Consider the following 21198-nt stretch of genomic DNA (forward strand, 5'->3'; position numbering starts at 1 on the left):
TATTTGCTCTGAAGTTCAGGTTGCTGGCTTTTCCTCCTGAACTGAATGAATGATATTTGTATGTTGGATTAAAGTAAGATTGTTAGCCCCTTAACATTACTTTCCTTAGTAAAGCAGATCAAAGAACCTGTGCTGGCAGCTCTTGTTGCTGGTCTTGTTGGGTCTTACACCCTGAAGCAGCTGCCAGCAGCATTGTTGTCAGAAGGGAGAAGTTGGACAGCCGTGGGCGTGGTGTTCTGGGAAGTTGAAGACAAGCAGAGCTGCAAATGGAGTTGCCTGAAAGACTGTAACTTTTCTATAAATTGTATATTTAGGAGGACTTTAATTCCCTCTAGTCTTCTAATCAGAAGGGAAAGGCAACTAAAAGTGGTTGAGAAAGTGTACCAATACCTGGGGTGATCAGCTTATCCTAGGGGGAGGGAGGGAAGGGGAAGGGATGCAGTATTCTGGTATCCTTCCCCATCTTTTCATCCTATGCAATTCTTCTTCTTGTTTTCCCATAAATTCTTCACAGAAAGTCTATGCACCATGCTGAAAGCCTTTTGATTTGAGAAATAGATATGTTTTTCAAGAGAGCTTTTGAGTTACATCTCATTTGGTGTGACAAATATTAGATTGAAATGGTTATTAAAGTAAAAATCATCAATTAAGTATCAATAGGATCAATAATTTTATATTAAAAGTTTCATTTTTATGTCAAAGCTCTATATACCAGCTCTTTTGTTGTCTGTGATTAAATAATAACTTTTAAGCCATGAGGAATGAAAATTACTAACCTGTTTTGCTGGCTATTTGGGCTATTGAATTCAGAGAGATGAAATCCATAGAAGAGACACAATAGTCCAGGAATAATATTCCTCCTATTCTCAGGACAGAGTAAAGATTTGGTTTGCTCACATTTAAGCTTTGATAAAACTTGTTGAATGCTCAGAGGCACTTTGGATCATCTTTTACATTGTAATCCTTTTACATTAACAAATGCTGTACTAAAATTTGAAAAGTACAGGGATTAGCATGGTTCCCATATAAAGATGACGTGTGAATTTGTGAAGTTCCATATTTTTACTAGAACATCATTATGAGAAATAAAAAAGGGATGCTTTCAGAGAAACCTGAGAAGATTTGTAAGAACTGATACAGAACACAGTGAAAACAATTTATGCAATAGCATTGTAAAGGCAAAGAACTCTGAAAGATTTTAGAACTTTGATCTACTAAATGTCCAAACATGATTCTAGAGGTTTCCAGATGAAGCATGCTACCTGCCACATGAGAGAAAGATGATAGATTCCAGGATGCAGATTGAGACATACATTTTGGGAGCATAGATAATAACAGGGACTTTTCTTTTTGTTTGACTATGTATATTACAAAGTTTTAGTTTTTCTTTTTCTCAGTGGACGAGGGAAGGCAGCAAGGAAAGAAAATAGATTTTAGTCAATTAAAAACAATTGATTTAATTTAAATAAACCTTTATTGAATGCCATCTCTCAGCAGTTTTATATTCCCTTATTAACTTGTCGTGTAGGAAGATACAGTTTCTGCTCCCAAAGGACTTACATTTTGAAAGTTGTTGGTCAGGCAATAAATGCACAAACATTTATTAAGTGGTTACTATGTTCCAGGTGCTGCACAATGATTGAAAATATATTTTTTAAAAAGGAAAAGTTAGTCCTTCCTCTCAAGGACATGTTCTAATGAGGAATACAAAATGTAAATAATTTGAAGCATAGAAGATCTATACCTATATCCATATCTCTATAACTAACAATAAACATATTTATGCCTATCTCTATATCTGGACAGCTAGGTGGTATGGTGGATAAAGTTCTTGTCCTGGAGCTGGGAACTCTTCTTCTTGAGTTCAGATTTGGCCTCAGACACTTCCTAACTACGTGACCCTGGGCAAGGCACTTAACCTTGTTTGCTTCAGTTGCCTCATCTCTAAAATGAGCTAGAGAAGGAAATGGCAAAATTCTGCAGTATCTCCATCAAGAAAACCCCAAATGGAGTCAGGAAGAGTCAGGCACAACTGAAAATGACTAAACAAATCTCCATTTCTGTCTATAAACATATCTGTGCCTTTATGTGCTATGTTTCTATCTATATCTTAAATATAGATATAGAGTCAAACAAATAAATGAATGAATTAATCATGTATTAAGTACTATTTGCAAAGCTCTGTGGATACCAATCGAAAAGACAGTTTCTGCTCTCAAGGAGATGCCATTTTGATTGAAGGGAAGGTAATCTGAAAAGGGAAGGCACTAACATCTGACAGAACAAGGAAATGTCTCCTATAGAAAGTGAGATTTGAACTTAGTCTTAAAGGAAACTAAGAAGTGTTGAGGGGTCCAGAACATGCCAGTTACGTGGGACAGTTCATAAAGAGGCACAGAGAAGGGCAATGGAAAAGCCAAAGCTGGTCAGTCAAAGAATGGGTGATTGACTCATGATTTCTCTTTCACAATGCTAAAGTCAAACCATTTCTTGCAGTTCAGTACTTGATTGACCTAGAGTCTTCAGGAAGAACATGCTGACAGGAAGGAATGATATGCAGAAAAGGTTTTTGTTAGTTCTGAGAAACCTCAGAATTGAAACATCATTGAAACTGCCTAGAACTCCCAAATTTGGGTCATCTTCTAAACTACCCTCCCTTAAGGAGGTCGTTTGAATCTATTACATTCCAAAAGCCAGGAGCAAAGGTTAGAGGATTTTAGAGCCTTTGCTGATCTGATTGCCTAGGGTCCTTTTTGGGGGACTGTACTCTTTCTCACCTCACATTAACATACTGCAAGGGAGTAACTATTGTTACTAGTTTTTCTAAAATTAATTTTGGCCACATTGCTTTCCAGTTTTTCTAGCAGTTTTTTGAAATTAAATAATGTTTTCAGATTTACCAAACATGGATTTTTTGAGTTTCATTATATGTCATTCTTCTTGGTCTAGTCTGTTCCATTCATCTATTTTTTCTGTTTTTTTAAACAATATTACGTGATTTTTATGATTACTATTTTATAATATAAGTTGGTATTATAACTCCATCTGTGGTCCCAGCATTTTTCATTTTTCCCTTGATAAAAATTTGTTCCTCCAACATCAAACATTAAGAAACATGAACATTTCAACATATTGAAAAAAGACACTGGCTCTATAAAGTAGTCCTACAATAGTTACTATAAGGGCTCTGTTGGACTTTAACTAGATTGTTCTTACCTATTAACCAAATATTACTCACATGTTCTATGTGACAGGTTGCTGGCAAGTGAAATCTCTTTGTGTAGACTTCATTTCCAAATGAGAAGAAGAATTCAAAATATGGAAGCCATAGCAGAAAAAATTGCTTAGGGACTAAGTGGCACAGGGCAAGTAAATGAACCTCTGTTTGCCTTAGTTTCCTCAACTGTAAAATGGAGATAATATCTCTATTATAAACAGGATCTCCTTCCTAGGGTTGTTGTGATGATCAAACGTGATAATATTTCTAAAGCACTTAGCACAGTGCCTCACATAGTAGGTATTATATAAAAGCTAGTTATTGCCATGGTTACTATTATTATGTCTGACTTAACTATAACTAGCATCATAGACATAGCTGTGACCTTGCTGTCCTTCTTTGCATAAATCACGAAAAAAGTGGTAGAAAAAGTGATTAATCTTTCTTCTCCCATCATGCCATTCCAGTGATAATTGCTGGGATTTCCAGGGGGAAAATATTTTTCATCACTGTAAAACAGAATGAAATCAAATTTTAAAAAATTTTCAACTCATGAAAATAAGAGTTCTAGTAAAAATGATCAATGTAATTTAAAACAAGTTTTTACCAATATTCTTTGAGGAATCACGTTTGACTCTGGCTGATGGCCAATTTGAAAGGCGAACAGCTTTGCAAAGGAAGGCAAAAAGGGTGTATAGCTGCTTGTAGCTATTACTCTCTATTACCTAGCTAATTACTCTCTATGCTATAAAAGAATATTGTCAGTTCTCTAGATGGTGGCAATCGTGATTTGGTGCGATGATCAGAGATCTATAATGGAGCATTATTTCTAATTGCCAAGTCCGTGAAGTGGAAGAGTAGACGAGGCAGAGAGGCAGAGGGAGAAGGAAAAAGGCAAGGGAGGAAAGGGAGATGGGGGGGGAAGAGCGATAGAGAGAGAGACAGAGAGAGACAGACAGACAGAGACAGAGACAGAGAGAGAGAGAGAGAGAGAGAGAGAGAGAGAGAGAGAGAGAGAGGAGGTACACAGAGAAATAGACAAAGACAGAGAGACAGACAGACAAAGGGAAGGGGGAGAGAGACAGACAGACACATAGACAGACCTAGACAAACAGACAGACAGACAGACAGACACACACACACACACACACACACACACACATACACACACACACACTCACAAAGATTCAGAGAGATGAAAAGGCAAGAACAGAAAAGAGACCATGAGTCAGTATTTGTGGAGTTGAGTAGAGCAAGTATATGAGCACCGTGAATGCCTATATTTTGGGAAATATTCTGAGGTAGATTTATATTTGGATAGATGGGAAAATACAGGGTATTCCTAAAGTCTGGACACATAGGCAAAATGCATATTTTCAAAAAATGAATGAAATTTTCAACAACATTTTATTTAATTAGAATATTAGCAAATAACATGTTCAATGTGATTTCTGTCATTTGGGATGCAAAGGTTGATGCGCTTTGCAAGATTCACATGAACTCGATGCAATATCTCCACATTTCCTATGTGTCTAGACTTAAGAAACACCCTGTATAACAAGCAAGTCCTGTGGTTGGAAAAGGCCATTCATTCCACTAGTGCATGGAGAGACTGAGTCTTGGGGTTGAAATCCCCTACCTTGGAGCAATATTGGGATTTTGGCAGCTATAGATATTTGACTGGGACAGTTTGGAGACTTTGGTAATTCTCTAAATGGTAAAAGGAAGCTCTCAAGACTGCACAAAGGAAAAAGGAAACTGGGAATTATTTAGTGATGGACCTTGGGAAAATTTGTGAGTGTGCCTGTAACCACATGTCATATTGGAAATGGCCTTGGTCATGGACTTGAGACCTGAGCTTAAACTCTGGTTCTGCCACTCTTTGGCCCTGGGTAATTTGCTTAAATCCTATGTGCCTCATTTTCCTCAGCTGTAAAATGGGGATGCCACTAACCTCAGATGGTTATTGAGAAGAAAGTGTTCGCAAGCTTTAAAATGCCTTTAAAAGTGAATGATTGTAATTCTTCTTGTTCTAAGGGCAACATTTGCAGAGAATTTATTCTTTTTGCTGTTGAAGGTGTAAATACCGGAAAAACACAAGTGTACTATACCTCCATATCTATCTGAGTTTCTCACCATTATTTCAGTGCCCCCCAGTATGGGACCTGGCTAACCTGGCTACCACGAGTGGGAGCTCTCCAAGTTTAAAAATCTTGAAAGATTCCTTAGCTGTGAAGGAACTACAGAGCATGGAGAAGCATCTTGCTGGTATGTATGGGTTTATTGAATATTTGAGAATGTGATGGGGGGGGGAATGAATAGTACCTTTCTTTGAGTTTTAATGGAAAAGTCAGGGAAAACATGTTCAGGCTTGAAATTATAAGACTAAATGTCTGAATGGAATTTCAGAAAAGCACCAATTGAATAACTTCACTTGTTTGTTTTGAAAACCAAGAACCCGTCAAATGGCAGTAAATGATTTATAGCAAAGTGAGAGATTAGACTTTAAAAAAAGAGACAAAGTAGTATATCTATGATAGATCCCATCTATCTGAGATTGACTTGACTTAGTCATCACTATTACTTAAATGTTGTTCCTAGCAGAAATGCATGATTCCTTACAGAGCTGAAGCTATTGTTACTTCTTGTTGATAAACTATCAATGGTAATATGCTACAACTTCTTGATACCCATCATGCATCTTTCCATTGCCCCTTGGGTCATCCACAATTATGATTCTTCAGAAACTGTGATATTTCATGATTCTTAGAAATGCAGTATCCTTGCTGGAAAGTTGGTTGTGTGTGTATTTGTGTGGTAGGGAGCAGCTTGGACTCTTTGAAAGTGCTGTATAGTTTTCCAAATTCAATCTTGACTGTTCTTTCCCCCTATTTCAGGGCTTCAGGTTCAAAAACCACTTTGTCAGTCTGGTGAAGCCTATGGACCTCTTCTCAGAATGATGTTTTTAAATGCATAAGTATTAATATAGTATAGGGTAACAGTGTTACTAATTACATGTTGTTAATTAATATGATTCATAGAATTATATTGAAATATGGAGTGGGGGAGGGAGGGAATTGGGTGAAAAGAACAAGCATTTACTAAGTGCCTATTATGTGCCAGGCACTGGACTAAGTGCTTTACAAATATATCATTTCCCAAATTTATAACTGAGGAAACTGAGGAAGACAAAGGTTATGACTTATCCGGTACCACACAGCTAGTAAGCGTCTGAGGTCAGATTTGAACTCAGGTCATCCTGACTCCAGGCCCAGCATTCTACCCACTTTGCCACCTAGCTGCCTAGGTTAAATAAATATATTTATAATTTGATAAATGCAGTTAGAAAAACACTTAAAAGAACAACTGTGTGAACCCGAAGTTAAGAATCCCCATTCTAATTCAGTCCATATCCAAGCTCATTTTTGATGTGGGGTTCTTATCTAAGCTATATGTAATGATGGACTAACTCAGTCCATTGAACTACATGTCATAGACTAGATGATAGGGATTCTTCATTCATTTGGTTTTTCCCGTGGCTTTATATCTATAAAGAACTGAGGACTCCTTTTGGTCTTCTTTGGCTTGATATAATCACTGAGCACCACATTAGTCAAAAACTGGAACATCTTACCTGCTATAAAGAATGTCTCTTCCATTTGGACTCATTGAAGACTTCATCTGTGACAATAACACACCCTTTTTTGAGCATACACCTCCTTATTTTATGCTTCACTTGTTGGGGAAATCTTTGTGGTGGCTGGTTCCATCTGCCTAGGAGTCTTGCATGATATTAATATTCCTATGAAGAAGACTTCATTTTATTCCACTGGGTCTAAAGCCTTTAAAAAAACAGTCCCCAAACACATGCTTGGGATCTTGTATTCTTTACGTCTTTCAGTTACTTGGATGACCATAAGGATGCAGACTGCTGTAGAAAATCTTTGGCTCAAATAAGTTTGTTTCCTTTTATTTTCTTCTAGGGTACTTTCAGTAAAGGTATAGGTCATTCTCCTAATGATTTTATAGCAAGAAAAAAGCAGGCAGTAGTTCTCTAGATGCTACAATTCAGTAATAGCATTTTCTTGTCATTGTTGTTCAGTCTTGTCTGATTCCTTTTGAACCCATTTAGGGTTTACTTGGCAAAGATACAGGAGTGGTTTGCCATTTCCTTCTCCAGCTCATTTTACAGATGAGGAAATTGAGGTAAACAGGGTTAGGTGACTTGTCCAGGCTCATACAGCTAATAAGTGTCTGAGGCCAGATTTGAACTCAGGAAGACGCCTCCTGACTCCAGACCTGTGACACCTAGCTGCTCACCTCACACAATAGGTCCTTAATAAATGTCCAAATTGGAAAAAAAGGGATCTCAGCAACTTCTTTAGCTATTCTGTAGGAGGTATTAACTGCTCCCAAGTCCTTGAAATTAGCTTCAGCAGTCCCTCTGGCCCAGTATCTATAGAATTTTGCTGGGCTAGGAGCCCAATCTTCTTGTTGTGACAGCCATATGATGCAGTGGATAGAGCTCTGCATCTGAAATCAAGATCTGATTTCAAATCCAACCTCAGACATTTACTAGCTACGCGATCCTGGTAAGTCACTTAACCTTTGTTTACCTCAGTTTCCAGAACTGTAAAATGGAAATAGTGGTAGCACTTACCTTACAAGGTTACTATAAGGACCAAATGAGGTAATAATTGTAGGTCACTTAGCATAGTGCCTGGTATCTAATAGGTGGTATATAAATGTTAGCTGTAAATGTTGTGAGGGAAAGAAAGGCAGTCCTGACTGGTGATTTCATTAAACAAGGAACTCCTTGAAAAGAGACTTCCTTTACCAATAGGGATCAGGAGCTTTGTAACTTCAATTCTTGGAGAATGCAACTTCAATTACGAGGAGGTTGGGATTGCATAGAGTCATACGGTCAGTATGTGTCAGAGGTAGGATTTGAACCTAGCTATGTTAGACTTCTACTCAATGTATGGGATCATCAGCCTAAAAGCCTTATCAAAATAGAAACCGGTTAGTAACTATCAGTTAATAGGAGCTGAGAAGGAACAAGTCAGTCTCTGATGGTAGCTCTCCAGGCCCTGTTGTGGGAGAAAGCAGAATAGCTAGCCTCATACTCTGCCAGCCTAGTGGGAAAGAACACACCATCAGTGTGATACTAAGCTGTGGGTGACAGACGCTTCAGTTAAGCTGGCACAAGCCTCCTGTTGTCTTCGAATGTAATTTTGTATATGGGAGGTCCGGCATACACTAGAAGCCATGCGACTTTGAAAACAATGAGACTGCCTTCCCAATGACACGAGGAGTCAGGAAGTGGTATATTAGATCATTGCACTGAGCAAAGTGACAGCAAGCCTTAGATGAGTCAAAATTAATCTTAAATGGGAGATGCTTGGGTGAGTCTAAAATGTATTGAGATTTAGCAGTGACATGATGCCAGAGAGGTTTAGGTCTTACATTTAGTATGGAAAAAAATTCAAGGTTTCAAATGCTTATCTAAGTCTTCTGAACCTCAGGAGTGTGCAAAATTGGGCTGGATATCTCACAAGAATTAATTTTTCTGCTGAAAATGCTGGCATTCAGTTTCCTAGGTCTGAATGGAAATATTTTTTTGGCTCCTCCTGTTTCTTAGTCCTGGCTGTTTTCTCAAAATGCAAACACATGCAGAAAAAGGGTAATAAACCCTAGTGTTCAGTCATGTCAAGATCTCAAAAGATGTTTGCTTTGAGTGTGGTTCTAGAAATGGGCATACCTTCAGGAGAATGGAATATTTATTCTCACTTAACATGATGCGGTTTGGCCCTCTTCAAGATGTCAGCCCTCAAAAGGCTTTGTTCCTTAAGGTTCACTAGTTTATTTTTGCTAAGAATTGAAAATGGATGTATATCTAATAGAGGATGGGGCCTTCACAAAAAAGAGGAAAGAAAAATCTCTCTAGACCACCTTAATAGAGTAAGGAGAACAATATTTTGGGCATCTTCCACATCTATGTCTCCAATGTTGGAGTGAAATACAAACATACATGCATACATACATACATACACACATCTATGTACCTACATGTTGCTATTGTTCAGCTGTGTCTGACTCTTCATGACCCCCTGGATTATAATGTGCCAAAACTGCCCATAGATTGTTGTTTTATTTTGTTTTGTGTTTTGGCAAAGATACTGGAGTGGTTTGCCATTTACTTTTCCATTAGATTAAGGCAAACAGAGATTAAGTGATTTGCCCAGCATCACACAGCTAATAAGTGTCTGAGGCTGCATTTGAACTCAGGTCTTCCTGACTCCAGACCCAGCACTCTATCCACTGAGCCAACTAGCTGCTTCATACAATCATGTACACACATACCTTTATTGGTTAATAAGATTGTCTTATTTGTCTAAAGCAAATAAGTACTTTAATTACTTCTCTCTGGTCTTTTTAAAATTTGCTTGCAAGCAAGAATCTGTAATTCTAGTTTTGAACTCTAAAGAACCATGGTCCCTGGTCTAATCCCCACTGTAATTACAACAAGTGCTTTCTTTTATTTTCAGTCTGTTTTTATGGTATAATATCTATCCCTTAGGGTGACCTCAGAATTAGTGAAACTGTCAGTACAACAGGGAGAAGTAAATTCAAGGGCATTTGTGATTGGCACACCATGTACTTAACAGAAAGCAAATTCAGTGATGCTTTGCCACAAAGAGGTTTCTCCACACATGCTCCTTGTCCATATTGATTTTCATTTCACTTTTAAATTTTACCACATTTTGCCCAGCATGACATTGTAAAATAAATAACATGTCTTATTGAATACTTGCCTTTAATCAGTCTCTCTCTCTCTCTCTCTCTCTCTCTCTCTCTCTCTCTCTCTCTCTCTCTCTCTCCCTCTCCCTCCCTCTCCATCTCCCTCTCTTTCCCTCCCTACCTCCCTCTCATTGCTCTTTCATTTATGTGGCTGAAGACCTCAAGTTGAATGGGCTAATATTGTATGGCCCCTCAATCTTTTCATCTCAATGAGAGCTGACTTCCTCATTTTTCCTCTCCAACTCATACTTAGGTCACTTTTTGGTTCTTTTGTTCATCTACATTTTCCTATCCATTACTCAACTCACAGACTTAGTATGATTTTCAATTTCTTCTTCTCTTCTCTGGTCCCATGTTCTGGATATGTATTTTTTCCTTTGTTGATTTTCTTTTGATCTCTCTTTAATATATAGCCTTTCTATTTCATGTGTATAAATAAAACTTTCATCTCTGCCTCCTAATACTGTTCCCGCTTTCCCTTTGGTCTTCTTCCTGTCTTCTTACCTTCCTATTGATTCAAAACTTGCAAGGAAACTGTCTTCCTTTATTTATGTTCACATCTACATCATCCTCCTTTTCTACCCTTTGTACTGATGACCCATCAACTTTAATTTAGAGTTCATGCTTCTTGGCATTATTTTCAATATCCTGCCTCTTTCCACCTATAACTCTTCATATCTTAGCCTGTCATTGTCTTCCTTCTCATTTCTCTTGCCCTTGGGGCTTGGTAGATCCAGCTCATCACCAGATGACCTTCCACTTACCTTGAGGTTGCTCCTTAAGACTCTCATTTAAAGTAATTATTTCATCCACTAATAAAAATGGAATAGAATAAAGAGAGGAGAAATAAAAGTCCAGAAACAAACTACTAGAATTTTTCTCTTCTTCTAGATTGATTATTTGACTTGTATAGTTTTGATATGCCAAATAGGCAACGTATATTTTCAAAAACATCAATATTGACTAATAGAGCTGTATTCTCAAAACACTGAGCAGACTCATGGTCTTGTGCTTGTACTTAATTTTAAGTTTTTTTTAATTTTGGGGTACATTCTAAATCCCTTAATACTTCTTATCTCTAGTACTTTAACATGGTGCCAAAAGCCTTGTAGATATACATTTTTAAAATTTTAACATTGCATGAATGAAACAGAAATTTATTAATGCCAACCACATATATAAGCTCTATTTTGCATGTTGGAGGAGATCCTAAGTTTAGATAAAAATCCAGGCCTTTCTTTCATAAGACTTAAATGAATGAATCTTTTTTTTTAGTGCAGATGAAAGCATTTGTAAAAGATTATATTAAGAACAAGTAATTATTTGTTCTTATCTCTGATGTTTTCATGCCTCCCTAACAGTTGTTTTCCAATGTTTGTTCCATATTTGTTTCAAAGTCAATCATAAAATATGAATTATGCTTGCAGGAGCACATATAAGAATAATGGTAGTTAACAAATGTATCTATAAGATGCAAAGCTAACTTTTCAACATTGTCCTAGAAACCATAAGACAGTTTTTCAAACTTTAATATTTTAATAAGTGAAGTTCACTTAAGTTCTTCCTGGTCTTCAGTCCTATGATGCTAAGATTTTTTCCTCCCAATTTCTGATTTACAAGGGGATAGGAGTGGGGTTAGGTTCCAGGTTTTTTTTAAATACTAGTGAAACTTACAATATTTTCTTCTTCTGAAATTTACCTTTTTCCTAATGGCATATTGCTTATTACATACTTCTTTAAGCATTTGAAAAAGCAATTCTTAGAATATTAATTCATTCAGTTTGCTTGTTTTTGTATAAATATTCACTTGCATTTGAGTTTTCTCCCAATCATTTTAGAATTGTTTTAATAAATAAGAAATTTGCAAAGACAAATTATAAATACTGTGTGAGACAAGAACTCATTCTGGTGTTTAATACATCCATATATATCTACATGTATATGCTGTTTAATATATCCATATCTATATAAATGTAGACAACAAAGTAGTACAATTATTTATATATGTACATATATATGTATATACATATATAAATAATTGTACTACTTTGTTGTCTACATTTTATTTCCATTTAAAAGACTCAGAGAAAGAATTCTTAGGCATTGGTTGAATTATGTTATAGCTATTTATTGCATGTCAGATTATACAAGGGTGTCTGAAATAGGAAAGTTGGCTTTTTTTTTTAAGACGGCAGAATTGTTGCTGAAAGAAAATCAGAGACATATGTTAGGAGAAACAAATATGAAATCTATTTGTGTTCATGCATTTGGGGTGGAAACCCGTTTCCTTACATGTAAAGAAATGAAATGACTAGAAATATTACTTATCTGTAAAATCAATCACTTTTTAAAAATTAAGTAAACATGTCCCAAGAATATGATACACATTAAAGTCTTATTACACATGGGCATTGCATATCAGTTTTCCTGTGTGCTCTCTTCTGAGTCATAGTTCAGGAAGTCAGTGACCCCTAGTCCTGTAGTCATTTTGCAAAGACACAGGTTAATTTAATTGTAAAAGAATACATTGTATGTTTGGTTTAAATTATGAAGTTCAAATTCTTACCCACTAACCTTGGAGACTGTAGACAGGTATTTTACACATTCCAAAGTGACAGGTATTGATTTTTTAAAAGCTTAATGGAAGTGAATGTAAAGGCATAATTATCTCAAAAAGTAAAATCAAAATTGCCCACTGATTTTATGAGGTCACTGTTTCAATTAGATTAGTTTAAGATTAAATCACAACACTAAGAAATATCTCTAACTGCCTTTCTAGATATATACCCAATAATTACCCTTTTTGAAGCAGCAAAAGATTTGGATCAATGAAAGGTTAGAGATGACATTCTGGGAGATATAGCTAGCCATTTGGAATCTATTCTTCTGAGTAGTAGTCTTTTAAGCTGAACATTACTGACATGATTTACCCTAATTTTAAGTGGTCCCTCTGGGCCTCAGAGCCAGACAGATAAAACTCATGACTTAATATAAGAAATGACTGTGAATATGATTGAAATTATTTGCTTTATTAATAAATCCTGTAGCTGTCATTTCCAGATCTCAACAGAATCAAAACATACCCAGTGCTATTATGTCAATGAAAAAATAATTAATAACATACATATGTGTAAATATATGCATACATGCATGTATATGTATATATAGAAATCATCTTGGGATTTAAAACTTGCTTCTGATGCTTCCTTCAACCTTTGTAAGATACTGAACTTCAGTATCATAATGAGTAAAATAGCTATAATAATACCTGAAATATTTTTTCAAATGCTTCTTATGAGGATTAAATTATATAATGTTCATAAACAGATTTGCAAATATTAAAGCATATACAATATAATGCTTTAATGTTTTCAAATTTATGTATATAAACATATATGCCAATTATTATCATTATTTTATATTTTTAAAATTGAATCTTAAAAAAAAGTAAAAAAAAAGAAACAAATATGTGAGCTAGGTTTGTGTTTATTATTATGCCTGTGATTTAATCACTGTTCAGTAATACCCAAAGTGGAAATCTCTTCTAGAAAGATCAATCATATGTAACTTTTGTCTTACAGTATTGCCTTAAGTACTGATAAGTGATTTGTCAGTAAGCACATAGCTAATATGTGACAGAGGTGAGACTTTATGTCTGACAGATTCCAAGTTTAGCCCTCTAACGCACATAAATGTATTTATTGAGGGAAGGCTCCTCAGAAGTCACTAAGTCCAATCCCCTTATTGTCCAGATAAGGAAAGTAGAGGTCATTGAGATTAAGTGATTTGCCCACGGTCACCAGATAGCATTGTGGCAGAGCCAAGATTTCAAACCATGATTGTAGGCTCCAGATCCTATGCTTTTTCCATTATATCACTCACTTCTTCTCAAAGTAGGTATTATAGGTGTCATTATCCCCATTTTACAGATGTGAAAATTGAGGCTCAAAGAGTGATTTGTTCATTGTTATGGGATCATAAATCTGGATTTAGAGCTAGAAGGGGTCTCAGTGACCATGTATTTGAACCCTCTTGTTTTATAGATGAGGAAATAGGCTTGGGACTTGTCCAAAATAGAATATAAGTCCTCTGATGTCAGAGCTATTTCTACCATACCACATTGGCTATCTAAATCCATTGCATGACAGTTGTCTTAATAATAGCCAAAATAGGAGTATTTTTCCTACTTGCTTAGAAGTTTATAAAATTAAGCATTTTTTAAATGGATGAATATGTCTGTATGTGACAGTGGGGTTCTGTGTAAAGTCTCTATGTATATCTGTGATCATTATGGATTGTCTGATACATTTTGATTCACCACTATCCCCTTTTTCTGAGAGAGTTTATTTACACTGTATTTTGAAATTCACATTTTAAAGCATTTTTTAAAATGTATGACTATTTTGAAGATTTACTTAGTAACAAGTAAAACCACATATCAAGGACTTCCTGAAATGTTTCGTATCTAACAAAAAACAAAAGAAACATTTCTTAACCACTATGCTATGCCCTTATATCTGTTTTCAAGGGGCATTTGCTTATATACGTTCATTCATGTCTGTGAAATTAACAAAATATTACTCTGTTCTATCTTTTTATATGAAAAAATAAAAAAAAACTAGTACTTTGAATTTAGCATTCAATTTTAAGACTTTATATTTTAAAAATTACTTTCTAAATACTCGTCATGATCAATAACAACATATTGCTGTCGCTATTTGAGAGATGAAAAAACTGTCACAGAAAAAAGTTTAGCTAAGTGCCTCACATATCATCACATTCTTTTAGATCCAAATCTTGACTTCTGATGGTTTTCTTTGTCTATCTGGCTTCTCTCCAAAGTTTTGATTCTTGCCATGAAACCTTTATTTCCTCTATATTTCATTACTTGTGAAAATTTTATTTTATGCTGTGTATTCATCTTTGCCACTTCAACAAATTTATGGATGACAATCTGTGTAGCCTTTTAAGAAGAAGATACTTTTTTTTTCTGATGTAGATATTGAAAAGGACCTTGCACTGTGGGAAGAAGCAAGACTTGCAAGAAGTCCAAGCAGTATGCATGTTTCAGTTGCATCTGACCTTCAAGGAAATCTTCAGTCATCACCAAGCCTTAGCACAAGACCTCCAGAATCCAGCCAGACAGGGAAAATCATTCAGCTCAAGCTCCAGGAAAACAAATCACCCCCTTCGCTTGACAGCAGAGTACGGGTCTCCAGTATCTCAAATAGTAGGCCTCATCTTCTTGTAGCCCAGACAAACAGGCCTCAGACACTGACAGTTCCAGGAAGTAGACCTGTAACTCCAAGCAGTTTGTTGTCTCGACCTCTTACCCCTAGCAACCAAGGAAAGAAGGAAAGGATTATTAATATTCAGAGGAGCAAGTCCGTTCCATCTAAGAGCCAAATTGGGAGAGCCCTTAGCACTCCTTCTGGGCTAGTTATTCCAATAAGTGCAGACAAACTAACAAGTACAACTCTGAGAAGCAGTTTATCTGAAGTAAGTTTTATTTTCCTTTTTTGTGCCTCTTGTTTTACAGTAAAAGAAAAAAACTTCATACCATAAGGAATTTTTGGCATCTGAATTTCCAGAACAACTTATGTTTTACTTGAAATGAATGCAAATACATTGTTCTTTTTGACATCTTATTAAAAAATGATCCTGTGAGCTGGAAATGCTCAGAAACATGACAACTCCAGTATATTCATTTTTATTTTTAGCTAATGGAGGCCAAAAAGCTTGGAAAGATGGTACTACTTTATCAATGGTTAGACCAGGGATTCAAACTTTTTAAAAATTGAAGCATCCTTTAATTGCTGCTTTACTTTTAAGAAACTCCAAACCTTTGCCTCATTAAATGTGGTGTAATATTCTTTCTCTCTGATGCACACAATCTCTCTCTCTCTCTCTCTCTCCCTCTCTCTCTCTCTCTCTCTCTATCTCACACACACACACACACACACACACACACACAAATACACACATGGTTTAATTAAAGTTAAATGTATTTTAGATGCTGTTTTTCTAATTTCACAACAGAGAAACACAACAATACAGGATAAAATCTAGTCCTGATTCATTCAGCCTGTGTGTGTGTGTGTGTGTGTGTGTGTGTGTGTGTGTGTGGAGAGTTTTTAAATTAGTCACTTCTCTGCCCCTCAATTTCCACATTTATAAAATGGGGCTAATAATCTATGTTCCTTGGGTTATCATAATGATCATTTGAAATCACACATGCAAAGCTCTAAGTACCTTTTCTCCAATTTCCACTCTTAGTATCAGGAAGACTTGGGTTCAAGCCCTGCCTCTGATCTAACTATGTGACACTGGGACAGTCACTAATAAATGTTAGTTTACTGATACCAAGCAACTTAACCTTGCTGTTCCAAGCAACTTTTTTAACACTATGAGTTGCAGTCAGTGCCCAAGATGCATTGGAAGAGTTACTTTCCTCACTGGAAGATACTATTATCATTGAAATCACAGGCCTTACCATAAAAAAATCTAAAGTTAATTTAAAAAATTTTTAAAAATCCATTCAAATACAGATTTTTTTTATTTTTAAATATTTGTTCAGTAATTTTTCAGTCATGTCTGACTTTTTTTTGCCCCATTTTGGGGTTTTCTCAGAAAAGATACTGTAGCGGTTTGCCCTTTTCCTTTTCCAGATCCTTTTCCACATGAGAAAACTGAGGCAAATAGCGTTAGGTGACTTGCCTAGGGTCACACAGCTAATAACTGTCTGAGGCTGGATTTGAACTCAAGATGAATTTTTCTGATTTCAAGCCCAGTGCTCTATCCACTGGGCCATGTAGCTCCCCCATTAACCATAGAAATGTGACCTGTTACTAGAAATGTCCTGCAGTGAGGTAGAGGTACTGTTGGGGATAGCTACTTAGAAGACATTGTATTACATCTTATTTCAAACTAATGGTCACACTGAAAATATAACTTTTTGTCTCTATAAAAAGCTTTATTATCTAAACATATATAATCCAGATTTTTTTTTAATATTTTTTATTTATTAAAACATCATATTGAAGGCAAAGTGTTCATATAGTAGAAACATGGTGATATTAACACGTTATTTTTTTTGAATTGATATTGTATATTAACTTCTAGGAGATATCTATTGTATTTAAGTTTATGGGAAAACAGGCTTACATCATATTTTCTTTCTTCAGAATGTTTCAAGTTTAGATAACATGCAACAAGGCAGCTGATGTAATCATTGAATTAACAGCATTTTATTTACAAAATCTAACTTTTATGTTTATAAAATTAGTCTGAAAAATCTTTTGTTCAAGTGTTAAAGTTTAGATAGTCACTCTTAGGTGTAACTTAGAACATGAGAACTACTCTTCCCCCAAATGTTGTCCTATGATGATGAAAGAGTTAATATTTATTCCAGAGTGAGAGGACATACTAAATTACCTTACTACTATCATAACACAGATGTGTACCAGCTGAGGAGGTGAGGAAGTTTTGAAGAGGTGGAATTATTCCCCAATTATTGCCCCCCCCCCCAACTTGTTACTCTTATTTTTTTGATCAGCCTCCTGACTCTTCTTTCAATCTCTTTTCCTGTTTGCTTTTAGGGAGAAGCCTCCGGTAGGGGACTCTCACTGAAGAACTTCATGGAAGATGTGAGTTTTAAGGGGCATTTGTAAGGCAGCCTGAAACCAGTTTCTTTTAATTCAGTCCATTGGCTTAATAATTGCCAGTGCTGCCCGCATGTTATAAATAATACTCATCTTATCACAAGCAGTATCAATTGCCAAAAAAAATGCAAAAGCAATAGGCTTGTATTATGAAGGCAGAGTTTATGATTTCAAAGAGAATCTCATATATGTCTGAAAGGTTCAGAACCGCAGGATATAAGGAATTCTCTAGGTAGAAGGCAGAAGAACTAAAGCATGTATTTAAACTCCACAGCAACAGACCCACAAACCAGAGTCCCCATTTTGATATTTTGATCAAAAGCTTCCAGGCCCAATAAGTCCGCCTCACAAGAGTAACCAGGAGGCCACAGAGAAGCATGATGGTATAAAGCAAAATCATGTACATGCTTCCCCTCTACGGTAAGAAGATTACCCACTGGCCTCAAGTCCTTGTTCAGCACTCCTTGCTCCGCACGTGGGTCAGCTCTGCTACCAGCAGCTCCTGCATCAGCTTCAGCTGTAGGTGTCTCTGGCTCCAACCGGAAAAGGAAAAAGGAGTCTTCAAGCCATCTTCTCCCCTCTTATAGAGTTTTTGACATAATCAAGCGCCGCCTGAATGACCTGGCCGATTGGTTCTTGAGTTGGCCCCTTCTCCTAGGTTAACACCCAATAGGGCGTGGCTCTGGAGTCAACACCTCCCCTCAGCCAGCCCCAGGACTCATCACACAGGAAGTTCTCTGCTCGCAGGCATGAGTCTCTGGGCTTCCTGCCCCGGAAGAGGTCACACAGGAAGTTCTCTGCTCCCAGGCATGGCTCCGCAAGGTTCAATGAGATAAACTGAGTCACTCAAAGAAAAAAAGGCCACTCTGGCCACAAGGCTCCATTTTCTATAACGGAAATCCCTTGTGCATTAAATCATCCCTGTATTCTGTGTTGTAGCTATTATCAGTACTAATCATGTTAATAACCAAAATGTTAACCACATAATGGGGTATAGCTTCCTTCCTTCTTTCCTTCCTTCTTTCCTCCCATCCTTCCTTCCTTCCTTCCTTCCTTCCTTCCTTCCTTCCTTCCTTCCTTCCTTCCTTCGTTTTTTCCTTCCTTCCTTCCTTCCTTCCTCCAATTATTGCTTGAGAGTCTATAAGAATTTGGAGGCTACAAAAATGTATAAAAATTGTTATAGTTGGACTATCTCCACCACCTACTACCCCTGCCCTACTTCAATCATCTGACTAAATTGGATGTTGTGTTGAAAGTCAGAGAAAATGTCTTTATATGTTTTTTGAAGGGTGGCTATGAAGTAAAAACTTTTTTGGAGAGGAGAGGAGTATGGAATAGAACTTCTGTGTCTGATGGGATAGAATTCTTAGTGGTTGTTTTCCTCTTAACATTTCCTTAAGGAAAACTAGTTGTGCAAAGGCTCAGTTATTGTTATAAGGACTGGCCTATTCCATTCGGGAACATTTGCTTTTAAGTTTGTGGGTTGGCATGATTAGTGTCAACTTGAGGCAAGGATTAGAAGAAAAGGTCTCATTCTTTCAGTGATGGATTTCCGCATTCAAATTTGAAGCCTAAGAAGCCCTTCTAGAAAGAAGATGGAGATTAGAGCTCGCAATGAAAGAAAGAGAGTAACTACATAAATGCCTTAAGTTAAGCTAGGACAAAAAGAGAAAAGGATAACAGAAGTTAGAAAATAGGAAAAGTTGGACAGGACAGGAGAGTTGATAATAATTTGATGTGGAAAATTGGGAGAAGATATAAAGACTTGTAGTGAGTAATTACATGAAGGTGGGAATATGTCAAGTTCTCTTGAGATGCCTTGAGCAGAGGTGCTCCAATAATAGAATCCCTCTTTGAAGGCTTCACAACCCTTATTCATCTAGCTTTGACTCAGCTGTTATTGTTTAGTCAGTCAAGTCCGACTCTTTGTGACCCCTTCTAGGCTTTTCTTGGCAAAGATACTGGAGTGATTTTCCATTTCATTCTACAGATGACAAAACTGAGGCAAACAGGCATAAGAGACTTACCCAGAATCAGGCCACATTTGAACTCAGGTCCTCTTTACTCTAGGGCTGGTACTCTATCCTGTGTCACCTAGCTGGCCCCCTGCCAAAACACAGATTCTATTGCAGTCATAAAAAAAGAAGTACAGGAGAGATAGAGAGAGAGAGAGAGAGAGAGAGAGACAGAGAGAGAGAGAGAGAGAGAGAGAGAGAGAGGGAGAGAGAGAGAGAGAATCTTTGCATGGCCTTAGGTCTTTTTCCATAGGTTAATTGCCCTCTTAATATAGAAGAATGGATTGAGTGAAGTACATATGTTTGTTGTTGTTCTTGTTAAGAATAAATGCTATGCAAACTCATGGCCTTAGAATTATGTCATTGCATAATAGCTGGGTTTTATATTCTTCCATGAATGGGACTTCCATGTCCCATTCATCTACTGATGAATTTTTTCAAAAGAATCCTTTTTCCTTTGGAATCCGGTAAGGATTCCCCTCTGTAGTCCTTGAACACAATTGGTTGAACAGGAATGTAAAGGAATAGTGAGAAGCTATTAGCAAAATTATTGGACTTTTGTTTTTATTTTAATTTTTTTATGATAAATCTTATAGCGGAGGAATTGGGATGAATTTAATTTCTTATAGTCATTCCAGCAAGCTAATATGCTTAAACTTCCCATGTATGTGTGAATGACTCAGAGCTCTCTTTCCTTCCCTCAATCCTTGGACTCATCCAATATTTTTCCATAACGACAGTTGTTGTCAGTAATTGAGTTAACAAATGAAAATCCTTCACAACAATACTATAAACAAAACTATAATGAATGAATTTGGAATACCCTATTTCCTGTCTACTAACATGAATGCTTTGAGTATTGCGTACACAAATCTCAAAGTCTGTTGTGACAGTGGCAGTCATAAACCACAGGGACCATGTTGGCCTGCTCTTGTCTTTGTGTCTTTTGGCATTATTCACCCTAGTTTGTGTTCTCCCATGGTATGAAAACCAACCTAAAAATAAAATCTTTTCCCCCACTTTGGGTCTGCCAGTGTTCACTAAAACTGACTTCTGTAAACATTTGTTTTTATTTAGCACAGGCTACAACTCAGTCATTCAATAAACACGTATGATGTGCCCACTGTCTGCCATTGTGCTAAGGGCACAATGCAGCAAGCCTCTAGTGCCTCAATTTTTCTTCTTTTCTCTCTATATCTGTTGCAACTTGGACAACTCCATTCAGATCAAAGTATCTCCTTTGTGATTTATTCTCACATAGAGAGACAAATGTAAATACATGAAATCGGAAACTTTTATTTAGGCTCAAATCAATGCCAAGAGGAAGATAATGATTCAGCAAAAAATCCAAGTTGGACCTGGCTCATATTTTTATGAAATGAATTTATCATTATTAATATTGCTATTTTAGCTAGCTATTATATAGTATTTTAAGTTCACAAAGGGATTTACATAGATAATTCAAATCTTCTAAAGTAATACAAGTATTACCTTATAGATACTA

General features: G+C 36.5%; 1 protein-coding gene across 1 annotated transcript in view; it reads left to right on the forward strand.

The window, feature by feature from the left end:
- The window catches only part of C1H8orf34 (chromosome 1 C8orf34 homolog), a 390966-nt gene that overhangs the window by 348191 nt on the left and 21577 nt on the right, over positions 1-21198 (forward strand). The window contains exons 11-13 of the mRNA XM_036760505.1: positions 5365-5485; positions 15018-15517; positions 17617-17664. Coding sequence (XP_036616400.1) covers positions 5365-5485; positions 15018-15517; positions 17617-17664 — 669 coding nt within the window. The remainder of the gene's footprint in view (positions 1-5364; positions 5486-15017; positions 15518-17616; positions 17665-21198) is intronic.

Source organism: Trichosurus vulpecula, chromosome 1 (assembly GCF_011100635.1).
Source record: "Trichosurus vulpecula isolate mTriVul1 chromosome 1, mTriVul1.pri, whole genome shotgun sequence".
NCBI classification, from domain to species: Eukaryota; Metazoa; Chordata; class Mammalia; order Diprotodontia; family Phalangeridae; genus Trichosurus; species Trichosurus vulpecula.